The following is a 24,036-nucleotide window of genomic DNA, read 5'->3' on the forward strand; positions in this document are numbered from 1 at the left end:
GTACAGAGTTGACGCTATTTAGTTGTAATTTCCATTTAAACACAACTGCAAAATGTGGAAATGATATCCACCTCCCCTTTCCCCTGCAAATGCAATCATTTAATGGTCTAATTGCGAACAAGGATTAATATCTTTTGAGTTAGACGAATCAAATTAACCACATGTAGTTTAATATTAGTTTCAGGATTATTGTTATAGCGTAAAGGTTTTTTGTTTGTTTGTTTTTGTTTTGTTTTGTTTTTTTTTTTTAATTTTTTAGGGCGCGGGGCTAGACAAAAAGTCCCACCAATCCAAATTGTCTAAATATATGAAATTCTGATTACTATCGCAATCCGAATGATGTTAATGATAATAAATTGATAATAGATTTGAGATACTTTTTAAAAACATTTTTCGAAACATACTGTATGTTTATTTTGAATGAAGAAGTTCAGCTATTTATAATTGATTATTAATTAAAATTTCATGATAGCATAAAGAGTGACAAATTATGCTGCTGGCATGGTAGATTTATTGCATTGATATATTTGGAAATATTTCTTATATTAGAGAGGTTTAGCAAATTAACGTGTTCGCGTACGTGTACGTGTAGAAAGGAAAATATGTACATTACGTCATCAGTTTGTGTAATGAAAAATTTCTACACGTATGTACCCGAATGAACATACGTGTAAATTGCAAACTACTTGTACCCGTAAAGTCGAACTTGTAGCTTCTGTTTACCTGTTGGCTATTTATTTTAACAAAGATGTTTATTTTTCTTAAGCCTGTATATTTAATGCGAATACTGATATCTACAAACATAAATTTTCATTAAAATTTAATATGATATTAAAATTTCAATACATGTATTTCTACCTCAAAACATGCAATGGCTTTGTTATTTTATTAATCTGTAATAAATTAGAATATACAGAAATAAACAATGTAGTGTAATAAAACTTACATATGCAGAATTCTCAATTTTCGACTGTGACTAAAATTCTCAGCTTAGTAGGAGAGGACATCTGGAATTACATTAAAACATTTACACGTAAAGGTACACTTCTCAACTGCTAAACAAGAACAAAATGTGAGCTGATACGCGTTGTTCTAACTTGTAACCTACACTTGCAAGTACACGTACACGTTGGTCTGCTAAACCTCTCTATTGTTTATGGTAAGTGACCAAAGTATCAAACTAACTGATAAATACCAAAATTAAGCATAAAATGTCAATTTTAAGGAAAGAGTCTTCTCGTTATCAAACATACTTCTTATAATAAGAAATTCATGAAATTTTGTCACAGTCAAACAGATCATATTACTAAATGATTCTGTCAGTTTAATCAAATTTGACCTTTTTGTTTTCGCATAAAGGTCAGGTCAAGGTCACTACCATTTTGCTCAACGTAAAGGATGGTAAAAATAAGTGTAGCTATTTGAAGTTCTGTAGACATTTGTTTAAGATCTGAAGATTTTATTCTTCATTGAAATGATAGAATATCAGAATGTCTATCAGCTTATACTACTAAATTGGAATAAATATTTATACCAAAATTGATATTGCTTAGCACGCATTTCTTCTAATTTTCTTAAGTTTTGAAGAAATTTTGATTATTTTTTTATTCTTTCTATATCAAAATATTTCTGATTTTCATGTATAATGAAGACTTTATATAAAGATATATAAATTGACAGAAAAGCTAATATATTGACCATTTAATAAGAGAGAAAATATGATTTTAGTGATTTTTTCAGAAAAATCAATGTATAGTATATGCGCTTTAAAAAGATTATAAAATGTAATTTGATAGGCAAATCATATTTTAAAGACATATTATGAAACTTAAGTATCATATCATAAGTTCACATTTTAGTAAAAAAAAATCCAACATTAATGTTATTGTTTTTAAAATGCTAAGACTCATTAATCTGCAGCAATTCTGAATTGCGAAACATGCGATATTTTCCTACGTCAATATTACGCCAAAGATATAGTACTTGTTAGATTCTAATCATTGATTATTTTTTCCAAGTCAAGTGGTATGATAATAAAAAGGAAAGAAAAATATACTATTTTAATTTCCTTTCATCTTGATTTAATGAACAATTTATCAAATTTACGTTTGACAAGTCGAAAACCAGAAAAGACTCCTTCCTTAACCTTGCTAAACAATAACAAAAACAAACCAACCATCACATTTACACGAACAATGAGAGACCATGTAATTAAATTATACAATTATTTACACTGATTTAATATTTTTAACTAAAAATGTATCGCTATTGATTATCAATAGCCATATAATACATATCATGCACTGTATTCACACTCTTATTATTTACGTGAGTATTGAAATGCTTATAACAAAAGTAAATATAACTTTAATCATTTTTTTTCCTTTGAACGGAGGGGCCAAAAAGTAAAGCAATCGCAAAAAATGTCAAAGTATAACATTTACTCAAACGAATGATAGCTCCTTTTTTTTAACAGCCCTGTTTATTAAAGTTTGGTAGTAAGATGAAAATAAAGATTTATCACAGTAACTCAAAACTAACTTTAGGAAATCTTAAGCCTTTCTAGTCCCATCTGAAGTTCTGGTTTTTCAAACTTACACAACAGTACCCAAAGCAACATATCTAGTGATCCACACCAATCATCCTTTCGATAAGCATTTTCTATACAGTGCAGACTGAATTTTAATTTAGATATCGTCAATACACTTAATGACTAACTTCTGATTCTATCTGTAGTAACTTTTAATCTACCTTGCAAATTGTTTCCTTCGTAAGCTAACTACATAATGTTTTGTTGTGGAAACAGAATCTTTTTAATTCAGCGATAATAAAAAACCAACTCTGTTAAGTTCATTTTGATAATTTTGATTATATGTGAACCACTTGATCAAACTAACATGAGCCAGCCAAACCATCATCTTAATTCATCCCTACTTTGAAAACTAAATTTATTTCTAGAAGAATTGGTTAAAAGAAAAGCCGCTGAAGAAATAGACAAAGAGTATAACTTTGAGCATAAAATATTTACAAATTCTTTTGATTTCCCATTATGAAATCCAAAATATTGACAACGATGCTAAAATATTTTAATATAGTAATATGCTTATTTTAAATCAAACGTAAATGAATATTAACATTTTTTAAAAATAATTATCTTGCAACTTACATCGTAAACGAAAAATCTTGAATGCAACTATTGATGTGCGTATAGTCATACACTATCTAAGGTTAACTTGCTGTATTAATTAAACGAAGTCGAAGGATACATTAAAAGAAACATTGAATTTCCTGATCTCTGTTAAACAAATTTTGTCAATGAGGGTTTAAATTTCGAAACATGTTTTTTTTTATTATCCTTCACAAATTTGTTATTGGCCAAACAAACACTTTTTTGGTTGAGTCTGTGATGAAATTTTGTGTCTGTTGTCTATGCATCCAAAACGACAAAGATTTTGTGATTCTCGGTTAAATCATTGTCTTAATTTAATTTGCAATATTTTGTTAAATTACTTACCGACGAGTCGGTATCTTTACTGCTTAAAGTGCATTGCTTTTACCCAGTGATCTGCAAAACAGCACTTGAAGCACCTCCCCAACTTGTTGCTGCCTTCATATTTCTCAGACTGAATTTGCGCTTAGATTAGTTTCTCAGGGCATGGGTTGGTGCGTTTGGCAACTCGATTCATTTTGTCCTCATCGTCCAACGCTAGTTCAAACTGTGTATTACTTGATGGTAAGCTATCTTGTCTTGGGAGAGTTTGCCATTTTTATTTATTTTTTGTCGTCGGTGAATAAGCTCTATATTTAAAGATATCTCTTAAAATATGTAAATTGTTTTGATGAGACGGGTAAGAAAACAATTTACCCATAAGATCTATTTGCAAATTCTAGGCATGATTATAACATAAACTATTATTTATTGTAGAGAAATTCCAAATGTTTTAGCTTTAAAATTTTAATTTATTAAATGTACTTGTAATTACGAGACTATGATATTAAAACATGATAATTAAAACGAACATGAGGCAAACCTCCGAATATCTGTACTATAGGGACAATAAACATTTAGTTGCAGCTAAGGTGCTCCACTTCAGTTTTCTTAAACGTACTTTTGAACATTTTACTATGTCTAAAGTAGTATTTTCATAATCGGCTTTGAAGTGTAAAAAATTGTGACTTTGACTCTGATGGTTACGTAATTAATTTTTCAATATTTATAGGTAATGGACAATCTAGCTTAAATATAGATAAATCAACTCATTTGATTTTGTAGGTTTTCGTTCTGTACATGAGGTGAAAACATTTGAAACGACTTGTCCTGGGGAGGTGTTACATTATCAGTTAACAACATTTATTTCAAAAGTATGTAACATGTACCTCTGTTATACTCAACTTCAGCATCAGCATTTACTTTTTAACAGGGGCTTGGGCTGTGTTGTGTTAATCAGCAATGTGACGTAGACCTGTTTATTTTATTGCTGGTCCCTCAGCCATGGCTTTTTTCAAATAAGCAATTTTTTTTTTGTTTTTTAGACTGAGACTACGCAATCTGTGCATATTTCTATTGAAATCAGCATTATTTCGCATCCAATTTAACAAGTCTTTGACTTTCGTTAGTTGTGTCAAACAGCAATGTGACGTATGCTTATTTCATTGTTGGCCAATCTGCCATGGCTCTTTGAAACAACAACATTTGTCTGGCTTTTAAGCTGAGACAACGCAATATGTGTATATTTCAATTGAAACTAGCGTCATTTTTACTTGTAACTTGTTTTGATGCAATGAAAAGATAGTTAAATTCTACAGCAAGTCCAAGGTCTTGTCAAAATGGTTCTACATCCGTTTCAATCAGCATCATGTTGCATTAATCAAGGGTCTTTTCGATGTTGAATTCTTTTGCAAAGTATTTCGATTATATTTATATGCATGTAATAATATGTCGCTTGGGTCCATCACATTATTATCATGAAATACAAGCGTGGTAAATATTTCTTATATAATAGGTATTGTTGTTCTGGAAGTTTCGGATAAGTGCCTTATCCTAGCTGTAATTTAATGATTCCGGTTTATTAAAAGATCTTTGTGGAGAGAATTGGAGTTTTTCAAGGAGGGAATGCTCCTCTTTCTTTTCCAAATATCAAAGATCATTGCTGAATTTATCAGTTTTAAATATTTCAAGCCGAAAACATCAACCATTTTATTTTGACAGAATAATGGAGTTTTGTAAGAACCTTGGCAGCGGACTTCTGGAAACACAACATTGAAATTAAATATTGGATTTTTTTCGCATCAGTCATTTTGAAAATAACAGTTATATCCAGTATGACTTACAATCAATTGAAATCCAATGAACTTAATGCATGGAAATATCAAGCCGCGATATTTTTAGCGATGATTTAAATGTCTAATTAATCGAATAGGCAATCGAATAAAGTAAAACTCGTTTAGTACAAACACGGATATAGCGAATTCTCAGATATAGCGAAGTTTTTTTTAGTCCCCGGTAAAATTCTTATCAAATCTTTGCAAAAATTTGCAGTTATAACGAATTCGAATTTAACAAATTTACGGATATAACGAACTGATTTTGAGTCCTGTAGTTATGAATAATAACAAAATTTAACATTTTTATAACGAATTTTTTTACAGTCTAAAAGGTTGCACTAACGTTTGACATAATAGTTTGAATGCATTTGATTTCATATAAATTTTTCAACTCTCAATCCGATTATGAAAGGCTTCAAAGTAATGTAACCCTCAATTAGCACAAATTATAGTCTGGTGTAAGGAAACATGCATATTGTGAATTCGTTATAGTTGTTATTATGATTTCGTTATACGGATATAACGAATTACGGATATGACGAAGTAAATCCATTGCTCCCTAGGACCTCGCTATAACCGATTTTTACTGTACAACATGTTTTGCAGTGTAGTTAACAATTCGTTGCTAGTTTTCTGTTGTTGCAAAAACTAGGTATTTCTCTATTACCTAACCGGATTTCCTCTATTCAAAAAGTCACACAAACACTATGAAAGATAGATGAAATTGTTATTTATTATAAATGACGACAGATACTTAACATATAATAAAAACAGTATAGTGGAAATCCATGCGACGATCCAGGATGGGGGTCAAAGGGATATTTAAATTTCACGGGGGGGGGGGGGGGGTTGAGGCATATGTATGGTAATTTTACAATGTATATTTAAAAAATTTAAAATTTCACAATGTATATTTAAGAAATTTTAAATTTTAGGAACCACCTCACCCTAGATCCGCGCATGAGATTACCTCACAGAATACATCAATTATAAAATCATAATGAATTGATCTTCACACTGTATCCAACTACATTTATATTCAAATTAGACAATCCAGTATCTAAAAACAAAACAGTGTGAAAAAGGTGGCAGAAAAATGTTGCCTGAAGATGTACTAATGGAATATATTTTCATAATTGAAAAGTACGTAGGCAAATTTATAATTATGTACGGTTAATCAGTTTTTTTCCACGTCATATTTTTCTGCGATTCAGAACCTACAACAGTATTTAAAATTTAGGTGAATAAAATTTTCACTATTTCAAAATTATAGTGAAAATATAAATCACGATTGTTTAAACCTATGAAGTAAGAGGGAAAAAAAGAATCTAAATTGTCACTCTTAATAATGAAAAATTCGTACAATAAAATCATTTCCACGATTTTCTTAATGTGAAATAATAACCGACAATTATTTTCAGAGACACAAACAGTTAAAAATCAATAGATCATGTACTGTTTCATATACCAGTAGCTCAGGTATAATTAGACATCGGTTTACGCAAGAAAAAGTACCGTTTTAACTAGCATGTCCCAATATATTTATGCAGCACATTTGGGCGATTTTTTAAAAAAACAAATAGACATACCTGTGATAGAAGTGCACAGTACCTTAGGTGTTATTTTATAGTGCACAAACCGAAGGGTAGGGTTTAGGTGTTATTTTATAGTGCAGGATCCAGAGGGTATGGCTCAGGTGTTATTTTATAGTGCACGAACCGAAGAGTAGGGTTTAAGTGTTATTTTATAGTGCACGGACAGGAGTATAGGGTTCAGGTGTTATTTTATAGTACACGATCCAGAAGGTAGGGTTCAGGTGATATTTTATAATGCACAAACCGAAGGGTAGGGTTCAGGTTTTATTTCATAGTGCACGAAACGAAGGGTTAAGGTCTGATGTTATTTGTATAGTGTACGAACCGGAGGTTAGGGGTCATGACAGAACGTACAATGAGCCATGTTCCCCGTGAGGTGCATCTTATGATTTCTTTGTTACATGACAGCCAAATTTTAAGTTAAACATGCACTTTTTTAGCATTTTGTCTCAATTAAACATATTATTAGATTATAAAAACTATTGGTATCAAAACTAACATTTTGGTTTTTCCTAATACATGTACATGTACAGATGATAAATGAGTTAATTTTGACTTACAAACTTTATCTGATTTTCCAATTAATTAAAATAAAATCTTTTTGGAGGTTAGGGCCTATCTCGAGTATCTGTGACCAAGATGAAGGTAATACTTTTTTTATGTATCAATGGTAAACCTATGACCTAGATTTTGGGCTTCTTTATATAGAGATTCACTACTATATGTCTATCTGTAAATTCCAAGAAAACTATTTATTGCACAAACGAATACATTTCTAAACATGCATAATACATGTAAATTGAAAAAAAAAATGATTAAAATAACCCTCTCTTAACTTGCTTTTATCTTAACCCCGCTCCCTCCTAGATTATGATTTTGTTTTATAATTCCTTCGCATTTGAAACAACTTGTGTACGGAATCGAAGGTTTCCCCCCGTACTATATATAGCTGTATTCTCTTTAATATTTTTCAAACTTCATTGTAAAATTTCAAATGAACCAAAGGAAAACTATCACTTTGTTTGTTTGCAAAACTTTGCCAGATGTATTTAGTTCCTATGCGGAAACTTATTTTAAACTATGTAGAATTATTAATATTTACAAATTGCGGCTAATACGGTTTAGAGTAAAACCGGAAGTAAATGACATGATAGTAGCAATGGTAATAATTAAAAGTATGTATTTAAGAAATAAGAAATCATTTTCTGAATTGTATAAGGTATACGGTCAGGGGTGATCAAATCAAATAAAGACCGAAGGGATTCATTATAGATTTAAACACATCCAACCGTACGTATTTGATCACTTTATGATATCCAAAGAATGGTTCCTTAAGACTTATATTTTTATAATTTTCAGCAATTAGATAATATAACTGGTGTTGTAGACACAATGTATATCTTTTTTTACATTTACCACTGCCATCATCTGTGATAACACTACGGATATATTTTGAAACGTATAGTTTTTCAATGACTATTATGATATGGAATCTAACTGTACAATTGCTGAAAATTATATAAATATAAGTAAAAAATATGCACTATATGCCTGACATATTTGCGTCGGTTGTTTCTATAGGTACATTGTATGCAAAAATTAAAAAGTTATAACTTAAAAAACAAAACGTTCTTTTGCCTTTTTTTAATTTGTTTTTTTTCTTTCTTGTTTCGTTTTTTTGTTGTTGCTTTTTTTGTTTTTTATTGGGGTGGGGGATGGGGTTGTTACCAGAATAAGAATTGTAAAAATTAAATAAGTCCATTTTTTTCAAATTAGTTTATTTACACAAACTAGCTAGAGCTTGTGCTCAGACCTTTGTTTTGATTTTGAATATCCCTGCAGCAACAATAGATGATGCTGATGATATCAAAGACAATGATGAAGACGCTATAAAAGAGAACAAATGAATGCCCAATAAACTAAAGAAGTTGACAATAAAGCGTCAGAGAAGGATGAAATGAATGAACAAACGTCGTGAAATGATGTCTTTAGGTGACTCGATGGAAGAGAACCAGGATAACACACAGACAAGCCAAGATGAAGGAAACCTAATGGTGATCCGTAAAAGGTGGCAAAGTGGAGAAAGCAACAACAACAACAACAAAAACCACGAAAGGCGCCAAAAATGAAAACAAATGTTAAAAGATGAAGAAGAGGCTTTATAAAAATCACTGCAAGCTCCAAAATTTTATCAAGAAAGTAGAACTTGAAAAGGATTTTCCTTAGATTGCTCCGTGCGAGGAAAACACAGCAGATGACAATTCTTCTGATGAACTAGAAGAATATAACACAGGGTAAGGAAACCGAAGACGTTTATAATGGCGATGACTTTACTATTAATCGAGGATACAATTACTCAGGGGCAAATTAAATCAGAGGAAGTGATGAATCTAGAATATAATATTTTGTTCATTGTATCTTCAAAATCATTTTGTTCCCCAGTTTTGTAAAAATGTGTTTTATCCATTTTTCATTGCAACTCTTTTCATGGTTAAATTATGTGTTTCATGTTCAAATATATTTTCATTTATTATATATATTAAGTTATGCACATATAACATTGATGGGCGTCACTATATTATATTTATGGTCCAAAATTAGTGAGATGATTTTCACCCTTATATCTACTAAGTATATAAGTCTTTACAGGTAATATCATCTGTTCGTTAATTGAAATGTGAATTAACTTCATTGACTATTTTCATTTAATTTGAACTATTTTAAGTGCACGAAAAAAAAAATCAGACGAATTTTGAACATTTTTTCCATTGTATTTCTTTTTTTAGATATTTGAAATTATGAAAATGAAAAACATTTTTGTTTTGTTCATGTTATCTTAAAACATTATAAAGTAATTTCTTCGATCAAACATCATTTTTAAAACAAGAGGCCCATGGGGCACATTGCTCACCTGAGGAACAATAGGTATGATAAAATCAGTTTAATGGAGTCATAAATCAAACTGTCTGGCCAATGCACAATAGTACATGTAGATCCTGTATAAATAAGATACATTTTTCCCCCTCGATATTCTTTTTTTTATAATCATTAGTCCCTTTTCTAACAGGATGATTTTAAAGTCATATCACATGTTGAGTATTGCAGTTCTCAAAGAGATCCTTAACAATTGTTTATATATGGAATATAAAGCTACATCAAACTTTGAACCTTCTTGTGAGGTCGAAGAATCGTCCTGGAGCCAATGTTTTAACAATTACTAGTGAAAAGAATCATCTGTCTGATTAGTTTCTGAGAAGAAGATTTTTAAAGATTTACTCTATATATTCCTATGTAAAACTTCAACCCTCCATTTTGCCCCACCCTACCCCCAGAGGTCATGATTTTCACAACTTTGAATTTACACTTCCTAAGGATGCGTCTACGAAAGTTTCAGCTTTCCTGGCTGATTTGTATCTGAGAAGACGATTTTTAAAGATTTACTCTAATAATTATTCATATGTAAAACTTCGACCCCCCCCCCCCCATTGTGGTCCCACCATACCCCCGGGGGTCATGATATCTAGTTTGGGGATGGGGGGTGCAATATATTGCCCATTACACAATCTATGTATCTGAAGTTCCCACTATATGTCGATATCTTTAACAGTTTTATCGTGAAAACCATTTACAATATGGCAACCTAAAATTAATCTTTAGATTCTCCTTCCCGCTTGCCCATTGAAAGTGGCCTGCCCCGACGTATTTTATTTTATTTTCAGGCAGTCCTATACTCTGCACTAAATTGGCTCAGTCATTGAAAACTTAGATTTAAATGATAGATATACATACTAAAAATAACAAGATGTAATTATACTCGGGGCAATTATAAAGTCTCCCAGAGGAACGAGGCCATCATTTGGAGTTGGGTCAAACTTTATCATTATTTGATGCCCCTTGACACAAGGAACAAGAATATATATGGTTTAGGAGTGGGGATCTAAACCGTTTTCAAGATATTTGGGCACTTCCAGTTTGAGGGGCGTCAGGACCACCCCCGGGGCCAATGACCTACATACCATTTGATGCCCCTTGTCACAAGGAATAAGAATATATATGGTTTAGGTGTGGGGATCTTAACCGTTTTCAAGTTATTTGAGCACTTCCTGTTTGAGGGGGGTCAGGACCACCCCTGGGGCTCATAACCTACATACCATGTGATTTCCCTTAACACAAGGAACAATAATATCTATGGTTTAGGGGTGGGGATCTTGACCGTTTTCAAGATATTTGGGCACTTCCTGTTTCAGGACCACTCCCAGGGCCCATTACCTACATACGATTTGATGCCCCTTAACACATGGAACAATAATGTATATAGTTTAGGGGTCAGAATTGTAAGAGTTTCTGAGATAAATGGTCATTTCCACTTCCACTTCCTGGGGGGGGGGGGGGGTTGATAAAATGACGTCACAATGTACTGGCGAGAAATGGTACTCGGCGAGAACTGGTCACACGCCAGTAATGATCAACTAAAATTTTAACATCAGTCTTAGAATTATCAGCAAGACAAAGACCTCAAAATTATGCTAAGTTTGAGTCATGTTTTTGTTCACATGAGTTTATTACATTCAAGATTTTTGAACTTGGTATTTTCCATCAGTATTTTATAAACCAAAAAAACACATTTCATCAGTTCTGTGTACAAACATAGAATTGTGAGAAAAGCTCTGTATCTTGCTTATACAGTAACTCAAAGCTTGACTGTCAAATATGGTGAGTAAATATAAATTTGTAAACAATGAAAACAAAGGTAAAATGCACTGAAACAAAGAAAGAGCTAAATTTATTTTCAAAGCATACATATACATCTATATATTTCCATCAGCAAAAATAATGTCTGTTTTCACTGAATAGCCTCCAAAAAATGCATAAATAAACTACTGCGCAGAGATCATAGCGATTTACCGATTGCATATATTGTCTTTTATTATTGCGTTGATGCATTAGACTTTGCTTGTTTGCGCAGAACAATCAGCTGCATGGTTAACCGAAATCTATGTTTGATCTCATACGTAAAATGTTTAAAATATAGGCGATAAGTTCCCAAATGACAATGAAACAAAATTCAAAACAAAAACCACCGTAATAAGTGAAAATGTCAACGCATTTAATTATTAAACCTCAATTTACTTTACAAAATCGGCACAAATCTATATTGCTAGTTTCACAGATTACCTTTGCACGTGAACTGTTTCACAACAAACAAATGATCTTTGCTTCGTTAGATTTAGTCTAAAATGGCCGCTTTAAACAAAGAAGCCTATTTTCTAGGGAAGGAACGTACTAAAGACCTGAAATACGAACGACATTAAAGACCTGAAATTTTATATAAATGACACTTTTTTAACTTTTGGTCAAATGAAATGACTTTATGGGTTTTTTTTAATTTTATTTTATTTCCAAGTATATATATGTGTCAAAATATATCATACTGATCAGTTATTTACGCAGGAAAACAAAAGACCTGAAAATTTGCATTGACCTGTCATTAGTGTATTCCGTCTTTAGTACGTCCCAATAATGAACCCGAATATGTAAAATGATTACTATTATTTTCGTAATTAGCTCAAAAATGAAAAAGAATTAGCACTTAATATTTGCAATTTATATTTTCCTTTCCATAAGGATCATTTATGCTAAATTGCGTTGAATTTAACTCAGTAGTTCTTGAGAAGAATTTTTTTTTAAATTCACCCCCCCCTTTTTTTTTTTTTTTACAGTTTCGAGGATTTCTCCGCTTTGGATCAAAACTGGCTTTTCATTTCTGCAATTTTTATTCATCTTTCCACAAGGATGCTTTGTGCCAAATTTAGTTGTAATTGGATAAGTGGTCTTAGAGAAGAAGTTCAAAATGTGAAAAGTTTACAGACGGACAGACGGACGGACAGACGGACGACGGACAAAATGTGATCAGAAAAGGTCACTTGAGCTTTCAGCTTAGGTGAGCTAAAAATGGAAATCCGAATAAGAAAATTAGCATGAAGGACTATAAATGACATTGGCCTAAAATGGCCCCCTTAAATGAACCTCATCATTTTACTGTCATTCTTTGTTTTCTTTGTACAAATATATATATGTGATGTTTTTACATAATGTTCATTTTGATTCGAATGCCCACAATTTAAAAATACGACATCGTAAAGACAACCTTTTCGGCCATTTTGCATTTTTAGCATTAAACAACATGTTTTCAAGCAGTTTTTCATTCATGCTTCAACAAACAAACAATAAAAGGTGACAAATATTTTTTCTTGTTCAAGCATGCGCTATATATTTCAAATTCATAAAAAGATGTCAATTCTTCAAGGTGTCAAGAAAAATATCCATTTTGGGGTGATTTTGATTGAGTTATTGAAATAGCGACACTTATACCGTCATATACTGCGAGTGCAAATAAATCAAATTAATAGGTGAAAAATATATTTAACATCATCTCTTCTAAAAAATTAACATAATATTTTATTGTACCCGAAACACTAAAAAAATGGCGAATTATGGGAGCAAAATTTAATTCATATCATATAGTTTGTCTGTAATAAACTAAATTAAAGTAAAACAATGCAAATAATATGTGATAAAAAATACATAAATTACAAATTATTATTTTTTGATACTCTGCGATTTAAATTCAGTGTATTTATTTTAATTTTTTTTTACGTTCGAAGTAATCAATAAGCAAACTAAAAGCATTGTAGTACACAATATACCTACTACAAATAACGATAATGGTAGTTGTTATACTTTTGATAATTACTTTGACTTGACTATTTTCGTAACCGATTGACAAGTCATATACATATTGTACATCACAAGCACTGGAATCACAAAATGACCCCATTTTCAACTAAGATGATTCTGAAATGCCAAGAACTATCAAAACCATATGACAATTCAAATATAGTAAATAAAGCGGATCCACATTTTTCGGTTTAAAAAAATTCAACTTTTATTGTAACAAATGATTTTACTGTTAATGTATTAAGATTAATATATAGCTTTTGAAGATACGAATTATATGTATTCATAGGACAGCCCACACTATTATATCTTAATATGTTAAAATGCTTTTTAAGACCATATGAAAGGAATACCAAGAGGTGGATTGGAGGAAGGGGGGGGGGGGGGTTGAAGACCATCAAACACAGGGTAAGGGCACTCTTTTCCATGATCGTTGCCTATCCAGCCTAAGGAAAAATGTTATGTAGAGAAAGTGTGGTACATTGAAAAAAAGGGCATTACTGTGACAAAACTTTATCTCCTTTTTTCAAATTCTGTTTATCTTACTGAATCAAGTCTCGGCATGCATATGTTGAATCTAGTGGTACATAAAAACTATGACTCTAGAAAAAAGTTCTGTCTAATTTTCCAAAGCCATCCCACTCCTTTAAACAGTTACTCTATTAAAAGCGCATCTATACATAAGGGAAAATCTGTGAAGCGTAGAAAACAATAAAAATCTTTCTTGGGTGGTTCATGGGGGTATAAAAACATTGCGTAGTGCAAATAAAGTCCTATACATATCTCACCTCAACGCCTTTAGTGTGAAAAAATTAAAGATGCTGAATGCTGAACAAATTACCCATCTGATCTACCTTCAAATTCTAAATATGATGTTTGGCAATAAACTATATTATTATGTAAAGAATAATTTCATTTTTAAGGTTATAATTTGAATATTTAACAAAACTAAAAAAAACGATCCAAATTGACAAAAACACGAATTGCAAAATCTTAATTGTCAATTGCATATGAAGTGTATATTGCTGATAAGGCGATTACAGAATAAAAATCAGAATGTGAACATAATTAGCTTATGTCTATCAACTGTTTGATTGTAACTCATTTAAAACTAAGCGTTCGGTAATTGAATTAAGTGCTGAGTATAGCACTGCCCTGGTTGAGAAGTTTACCCGATTTACACAAGAAAAAGTAAAACAGATCCGTACATTGCACATCCAACATATTAATTCTTTGTTATCATAGAGATTAACGTGTCATTGATCTAAACATGAAATCTATACCACAGTGTATGTCCCGGGAATAGTTACTCCACACTCTAAAGAATAGGTATAATGAACTATCGATCTATACTCAAAACTCTCGCCCGCAGACAACCTGTAATAGCCTGCAAAATAAAACATCATAGAAGTCATCATTTCGTTTATCTAACCGTAAAAATTCTGGGTTTTTTTTGCCAGGCGATTGCTCTAGAGAGCTTTACACATACTATATAGATCCAATTACATTTGGTCAAAATTAGTGTACCTATATGTACATTGAAAGTATAACTCAATCCTATTATATATTTCTCATCATTTTCAAATATAATGCACAAAAAGTATCGTAGATGCCGTAACATAATGTTACCTTCTAAAATGACTTCATCTGATTATATATCTGGAATTATTTACATTTTTTATTATCTTAGCCTAAGATATCACTACACATCGATTCTGTACTATACAGTGCAATAAATTCATATGACGTATAATTGGGGCGCAAACGGGATTTGGATATTTATATTCAAATATTTAATCATACAATGGCTGAAAGAAATATAAATATAAGCAACGAGAAATGATTCTTTGAAAATCATGAGGTGATTATTTTGGTCGGGGCACGATCAAATCTATTATAAAGCCCTTCGGGCTGTATTGGACATGATCACGCCCTGACCAATTTATCACCTCACAATATTCAAAAAATGATTCTTTATTCCTTATGTATGTTTTGGGTAGTCATTTTGGGTCATCTCTAGTCTGAAAATTCTGCATCACATATTAATTTTAGTAGTAAATATGTATTTTACAATGCCCTATGAACTATATTGAATAAAATTGGTGTTTTTCAATTGCATTTTTACTGAGTTTAGTAAGGGACTATATTTTGTGGCGGAAGGTTTTCAAGAAGGAAATGAACAATTTTCATAACTCCCTAGTTTTAGAGTACTGTTACTTTAACTTTCTAATTTTCAGTGCAGACCAAACTTCTAGACAATTTCTGTATAACGATATATTCATAAAAACATATTTTGATATTTCTATCGGTATTATTTGGCGTATTTAGCTTATATTTCACAAAAGTTAAGAAAAAATTAACTTCAATTTGGCCTAAAATTAGCTTATTTCATGCTGTACCTCATATTTTTTAGATGCGATCCCTACTTGTTTTACATTTAAATGAGACATTTAATGTATGTCTATTGTCTGCAAGGTTTTGAAAATATGATATTATTATATATTTTTTCATTTATGTTATAATTTGATGCCTCCAAAATTTTGTAACATCTGTTGTTGTGTTCATTAAGTACTGGCCTTCGAAGCCACCAGTAAAGCACGAATCTTTAACCTTTGACTTGGATTTTACTTTTAAAGTCACTACATGTGGTCAACTTCATACTGTATCAAAATCATTACTCAATAATAGTTCAAACTATAAATATTTGTTTGATTTATTTCAATAAATAAATTCTATGTCAAATTTTGGCAAACATTTCAGGAAAATTATCATTTCTGTATGGGGCCCTATGTTTCCAAAAAATGACATGTGACATGGGTCACAAATAAAATAAATGAACATTATAGGTCCCAGTCTTTAAATCCAAGTGGTTTTCAGGTGATTGTCATTACTATTATTTCAGGTGCCAATCTCCTTAAGAGCTAACAAGAAAATATAAGTCAATGTTTATATCCATACCAAATTAAATATTCTTCTACTTAATTTTATTTTGTGTAGAATATATCGGCCCCGGCTCTAAAAGCACGAAGCAGTTTAAGACTTAAGTAAGATTTGCACAACATGATCAATTATTTTGAATTTGAAAAAAATGAAATGCTATAATTAAAATATGTCTCGATATTACTTTGATGTTTACAAATTCAAGCGTAATTTTATGATAAATATTATTTCTATGAATGATAAGAATTTGGACGTAGGTGTAAGAATCCTTTATCTAGAGGTCTTTATAACTCCCTTTCTACTCATCCATTTCTACATAACGTACAAATGTCGTAAAATGTAGGGAGTTCTTGACAATTATACATATGGCACATTAATTTCCATGTGCATAAAATATTATCGCTATATGTGATTTTCTTTAATATTATTTTTTACATTGATACACCTCATATTTTTATCGACGAATGTGTCTTAAAATCGTGTGTAAATAATATTTTTATGTTGCATTCGGAAAATCTTTTAACTCCATTGCTAGCTTTTTATTACAATTAAAAGATTCCAATGCTTGATGAACATGAAACTATTTTTAGAGCATAAGGTATAAAAATTAAATTAAACCTGTACATGTTTATGAATTTTATACAAAGAAGGAAAAAATCTATCTATTTCTACTATCTGTACCATGACCCTGTTTATTTCAATGATGCTACGATGACTTTGGATTTTGATCTTAATGTTTTATTTAAAAAAAAAATATAACTTCATTTTATCCCACTCTTGTGTGCATACGTTAATGGTTATGTTTCATCTGAACAGAAATCCGCGCCTTTATACGTCCTTAGCTTTACCAAGGACGTGTATAATAAGTAAGTTTTTGCACATTTTACTCTACCTTTAACATTCGGAGACATATTGTATTCTTCTGCGACTGCATTAGCTTCAGATCCGCCAACGAGTTCACAATGATCTTCGCCCAGCCCATCAGCGTCTCTAATGCTTTTGAATGTAGCACCTAAGCTCGAACCGAGGAATAACTTGTATCTGGAATTAATAAGGCATAGACAGTAAAAATGACAGCAGATAACATATTTGTAACATAATTTGATTTCGTGATTTCCGTTTTTTACATAATATCTATGTATGGGGGGGGGGGGGTGTGTGTGTTTGTATGTGTGTGATAAATTGTGTCTCTGCTTGTACATCAAATATAAATGAATATATATATATATATATATATATATATATATATATATATATATATATATATATATATATATGAATATCAAACTTGTGGCATTCATTTAAGAATTGATTCAAAGCATGAATATTGAGTTAATGAGTCTTTCAAACAGCCTGTTTTTTATCTTGATATTCATAGGGCTCAAAGCCAATGTAATGTAAATGAGCTAAACATAAAAAATCTGACCCTATAAGATGACTAAAGCCTTACAATGGCTTAATAAGTGTTTTTGTACGGTCTCAAGTTACATGTACATCATGTAAAAAATGTAAAATGAAAACGAAATTATCCATGAAATATTAGGGTTGGGGTCAATTACTTCGAAATGTAATTAATTACTTTTAAATTTCAATAATTTTGTCAATTGCTTGCAATTACAATTACATTGATTTTTTCAAATGTAATAAATTACTTTCAATTATTTTGACAAATGAAATTAAATACATTTCAATTACTCTTAATATCTTATGAATATATACATGTAGAAACAGCATTGAGACACACAAAACATTTTTATGGTAATGTCATTAAAGGTTTGCGATCAATTAAATCATTATTTATAGATTTTGCTTTAAAATTTAAATTTTAAAATAACACATAAACATTAAAATGGGTACTAATTCCAGTGTCATTGGGTTCATTTTTGGTTCTGAACAAGATGTTTTATACTAAACTTTTAGTCAATACTATATTTGTTTTTGGGTATGACCTTATTAGACCTTTTCTAGAGTGTCATGTTGTAAAAACACATAAAACATAATGAGACACTTAATACATATAAAAACACAAGCCAATTAAAACAGGTATGTAACCTAAACATTATTATTAAGTTTCTGTCTGTCATTCTCCTGTTAACCTTATATATATGTACATGCATATAATTGTTTACATTTATTTGTACTGATAAAATATACTGCTTAAAGCTTAAATTTAATAAAGAACTGGACTGAATATGACACTTTCTTAAACTTTTAACTTGAAAAAAGTAATTGAAATGTATTTGAAAAGAAATTGAAAATACATGATATTTTTTGAAATGTATATAAATACATTCAATTACTTGTAACTGAATAGAGACTCAATTACAAATTACTTCATACTACATCAAACTACTTTATAATGAAAACTAGTTTAAAAACTGCATTACACAACAAAAATTTCAAAAGACAAACGAATTCGCTCAATATGTTCAATACTTGGAATATGCTGACTCAAACAGGCGAATACGTATCAAAACCTACAAATAGTGTAATTTTTTTCTAGAACTTCAAGGCCTTTTCTTTTCTAGAGTAGGTCTGTGCTCCATGTTAACGTTTTTCTTATAGTCTATATAAGGTCTAATGAAAAGCAAGCCTATTTCAATCAACAAAAACGTAGCGAGATGACCCGCTATACATTAAAAATATTTTGAATCCCAACAATTGAACGTTTTTGAAAAAAATAATACAAGTCCTTAAATTCGTTGCCAAAGTCATAGATACATGTAGTATTAATACAGCTTATTTTCTTGTGTCTGAAATGTCTCAGTGGTTAAAGAACAAAACATAAGCTATGCTAAGAGAACTAGGGTTTTCACGTTGTTGGTTCGATACTACCGAAATCTAAGGTCACATATATTTTGTTCTTATCGTTTGTTAAAAATATGAAAGTGTGCATTGCAAACTTGTATTATTATATATTTGAAAAGATTTAATTGGGGAAAAAAATTCAAAATTTTAATTCACTAAACCGAATGGGCATTTGCGTTAGTTTACTCCCCCCTCCCTCCTTCGTAAACAGATTTCAGATTGTTATGTGATTGTTTTTTCTTCATTATATTTTACTCAACGTCGCATCTCCTTAACAAGTAAAAAAAACTCTTTACATTTATGTCAAACCGTAAATAATTTGAGACGATTAGAGAACAATGTTGTTATAAAATAAATACAAACATTGATACTGTAGGTAACTTGAAGGACGTCACTCAACAGTACTGTAGGCACAAGTGGGACATGAGGCCAACGTGATAGATAGTTCTTGTTTCAAGACCCTTAAACACGTTAAACCGAAGGTATAAAGTATAATATTTGTTATCGTATTTCTTCGTGTATGACTTCTTTATTTAAGGAAAGAATTTAAAGTTGACGTATGTTATACGATATAACATAAGTTAGGACATCATGCTACGATCAACTGTCCATCATGTTACATACTAAATCGAAAGGATCCTCTTTTTAATCAACAGTGTCTTGATTAAATACATATGTATTATTAATTCAGTTCCTTAAAGATAAGTGAAATATTATGGCTCACCTTCATGAACACATCCAAAGTCTTTCCCACACCAATGACCCCCTCACGCTAACATCCGTGCCAACGAGAGATATTAATATAAGTTGTAGAACTTGTTTGTCAATCGTTGTAAAATAAATAAAGTTCAGTTCAAAGTCTTTTGTATTACATGCTGGTAGGGTTACATGACTGACATTCATGTACATCAATTAATTTGACAAATTAAGAGATTTACTGGCTTTAGAGGAACTCCTCTTTAAGAGATTTTATTGGTTTGAAAAATATGGACAAGAGATGATATTTTTCATAAATAATATTTTATTTTAAACAAATATACATCGTTTTATTGACATTACTGGATATGATTTTTTAGATACTAATATCATCAATTTATTCACACCAAAAGCTCTAAAGAGTGTTTCTTGCAACTAAAGCAGAATTTAAACTTCCTCGTTAACAAACATAGCTTTTGAAACAAGAGGCCAATAGGCCTTAACGATCACCTTAGTAGCATATAATCCATACATAAACTTGTCGAGACTCGTATATGCAATTAATTAAGTTTATTCTTGGGTTAAAACAATTATAAATTTGTAATGACGACCATCTCCCTGACTGAAATGTTTTAAAAAGGATTATGAAACCTATAATTTTAGCGAAAAATTAAAAGATCGTTACAGAATGCATGACCAGAAAGTTCAAAAACAGTTTTGTTTCAAATGATAACAACTTGCATAACTCTTTTCTTAATAATTACATTATATTCACTGATTAATTACTAAATATGAACAAGCAAAGGAAGATAACTCCCTTATGAAGAAACAATGGAAGATAGCTCCATTAACTGTAACCCACCTCCCCCTTGAACATTTCTAAATGCTTCACAATCTCTTAAGGTAGTCCTATACTCGGCACTAAATGGGCTCAATCATTAAAAGCTTAGCTTTAAATGATAAATATACATTCTAGCAATACATATACAAAATAAAATATGTATATTTACATGCTAGTTTGTTTGTTATCACCTCTCAGACGGGTGTACCCCCTTGCGAAAATTATTGACAATTATGAAATTTGCCAGACGTCCGTTTTTCCTAAAAATAATTACCAATTTTACCGTTTGGTAATTTTTTAACTATTTTAAGGAATCAAACTTAAATTCATGGTGTTTATTCTATAGATTGACATCTTAGAAAAAGGATTTGGTAAAATAGATTATATGTTGACGGATTACTTTTCACGCTATAAGCTCTAAACCAAGTAGACCCTGACGAAAAAATCCGTAAAAATCACATTTTGCTACAGTTTTCTGCCTAGATCTGTCAACAATGTTAGATATCATTAAACATTAATTAATTGACGATTGATTAAATTCGATATAGCTTCTGTCTCTAAACTTAAACCGGTTTTAGTAAAAGAAAAAGAAAAATTCGGGGGGGGGGTCAAAACGAAGAAGATATAAGCATACCTGAGATCCTGGTTAATCAGAAACTTCGTTTTTCATTTTACTTTAACAGAATCGAGTTTCTCAACATTAATCATTCCTATCTCTCATAGAATACATATATTACCGCTCTAATTGCTTATTATTGCCATTGTTTACAACAGCGATGTAGAGCAAAATCAATACCCGGTATCTAAAACGCTTTGTAAAAGTCGAACCAATATTGTAAAATCCGTATTATGACGTAGTGCGATACTCGGACTACTTTAACTTTGATAGACAGCTCCATTCTTACTCTTTTCTATATTTGTAAATTTACTCATTTCTTTCATTAAATTCATGAGCAGAATAAATTTCTTTACACAAATATATTCCCCCCTTCCCAGCTATAACACTTGCCTTTCATTAAGGTGACATGAAATATAACTAAAAATGACAGCTCATTGGTTTTTTTTCTAAGTGCAGTCAGTTTTTACTTTGTCTCAGTATACCTTTTTAAACAGTATAAATTAATGCATAAATTAACACTAATTTAAAATTACCATTTTGGCCACACCCTGCATTAAGAACCCCTACCCTATACACTATATGAGTGTTTTGGCCCCGCCCTAGATTCATATCCCTACCTTGGAAGACATAAAATTTAAAGTTGTGATAGCAGGCTTTATTTTCTTTCTTTATATGCAGTCAGTTTTTATTCAGTATCAGCTGAAGGAAAAAAGACGATTTTTATACATTAAATGCGTAAACACCATATGATTATTTTGGCACTGTCCTAAAGTCAAAACTCCTACCCCGGGGGACATGAAATTAAAACTTTTGGTAAAGGGCTTTCTTGTTTACAAAATTATAAATTCAGTTTTACTTACAGGTGTATGAGAGTAGAGAAGAAGATTTTAAAACATTATCTGCATTAACACTATATGGCCATATTGCCCCTCCCCCTAGGGCCTGAACCCCTGACCAAGAGACCATGAATTTCACAATTTAGGTAGATGAGTTCGTGGAAATCAGAACCATGGATTCGACGTTTTTCCCACATCTGTGGGAATAAAAAAGAAGATATTTTAATATTTAATACTTTTCACTATATGGCTATATTGGCCCCGCTGTAGGGCCTAAACCCCTGTCCCAGAGGTCATGAATTTCACAATTAAAGTAGAGGGCTTCATGGACATTATAACCATGCATTTCATTTTTAACAAATTTATATGGGAGTAGAAAAGAAGATTTTCTAAGATTTATTATATTTTTACTATATGGACATATTGGCCTAACCATAGAGCCTGATGTAACACTTCCGTCTTATGGATCCACTTGAGGGTCAGCTCAAACTTAGTAATAACCAAGTCCAGTAGTTCTTTCACAAGCGGCTTTATTAAAGCGTGATCGTATAGTCAAAGTTCCAACAATTTAAAGCAGCCCAAATCAAAGAATCTGCTCAACTTCATTTTACTTGGGTATATATAACATTTCACTTATGATGGACAGTCCTTACTTGTTCGGCCCATCTACGATGATCATGAGTAAACCTTTAATGTCCAAATTTCAGAGTTATATTTTATTTCTATATAAAGCAACAACACTGTCAGAACAGTCAGAAATAATATTGTGATGCACGTTGTGAGTCTCCGAGTCTCTGAGTCCCCAACCTGGGTGTGATGTATCGCTTACGCATAATACATTCATTCATACATGGCTTAAAGGTTACAAAGGTTAAATAGCATTACAGGCCTAACTTGAAATATCAGGGCCTTCATTGCGGACACGAGATGTCAAAGATGATAATTTGTTGATAATTCGTTTATATTTTTTCAGTTTGGATTTTACTGTGCCAGAATTAATTAGCCTCACTTAGGACTAAGAGTATTTGGATGCAGGCTTTGGGTGTCCCGCCTTAGTATGACGCATCACTTGCGTGCAATATTAAAGTGTCATATATATGAGTTTATGGTTTAAAAGGTTACAAAGGTTATTAAGAATATGCAATACATGACTCAATAAAGAGTACCAGAGCTTTCGATGCAGACACAGAATCGCCAAATACGTTTTATGCACCTGGTTTCATAACATCATTTTGGAATAATACGCAGTGCTACAAGAGTCACAGAGTTCATTCTGTTAGTTATCATTAACACAATTCATTGCGCAGTATCTAGGTTTTCATATCCTGGGTTTACTAGGTAGGTATCATGGTGACCAATATGTAATACTAGCAATTCAAGGTCATAGCATGGCTATCTGTTTACACTGAACCCCTGACCGAGGAGTCATAAATTTCACAAATCAAGTAAAGGGGTTAATGGACATTATAACCATGCACATTAAGTTTTAAGAAATATATAAAGGACTACAGAAGAAGATTTTCTAAGATTTTATAAATTTTTACTTTATTACCATATTGGCCCCACCCTTGAGCCTGAATTCCTGACCCAGGTGCCATGAATTTCGCAATTTTGGTAGATGACTTCATGGACATCATA

General features: G+C 31.3%; 1 protein-coding gene across 1 annotated transcript in view; it reads right to left on the reverse strand.

The window, feature by feature from the left end:
* Positions 1-6,174: 6,174 nt before the first annotated feature.
* LOC128183530 (uncharacterized) overlaps positions 6,175-24,036 on the reverse strand; it is a 36,795-nt gene continuing 18,933 nt past the window's right edge. Inside the window, exons 11-12 of the mRNA XM_052852571.1 lie at positions 17,491-17,639; positions 6,175-15,045 (exon numbers count right to left, since the gene is read on the reverse strand). Of these exons, the coding sequence (XP_052708531.1) occupies positions 14,936-15,045; positions 17,491-17,639 (259 nt within the window). The 3' untranslated portion in view covers positions 6,175-14,935. The remainder of the gene's footprint in view (positions 15,046-17,490; positions 17,640-24,036) is intronic.

The sequence above is a fragment of the Crassostrea angulata genome, chromosome 5, assembly GCF_025612915.1.
Source record: "Crassostrea angulata isolate pt1a10 chromosome 5, ASM2561291v2, whole genome shotgun sequence".
Lineage (NCBI taxonomy): Eukaryota > Metazoa > Mollusca > Bivalvia > Ostreida > Ostreidae > Magallana > Magallana angulata.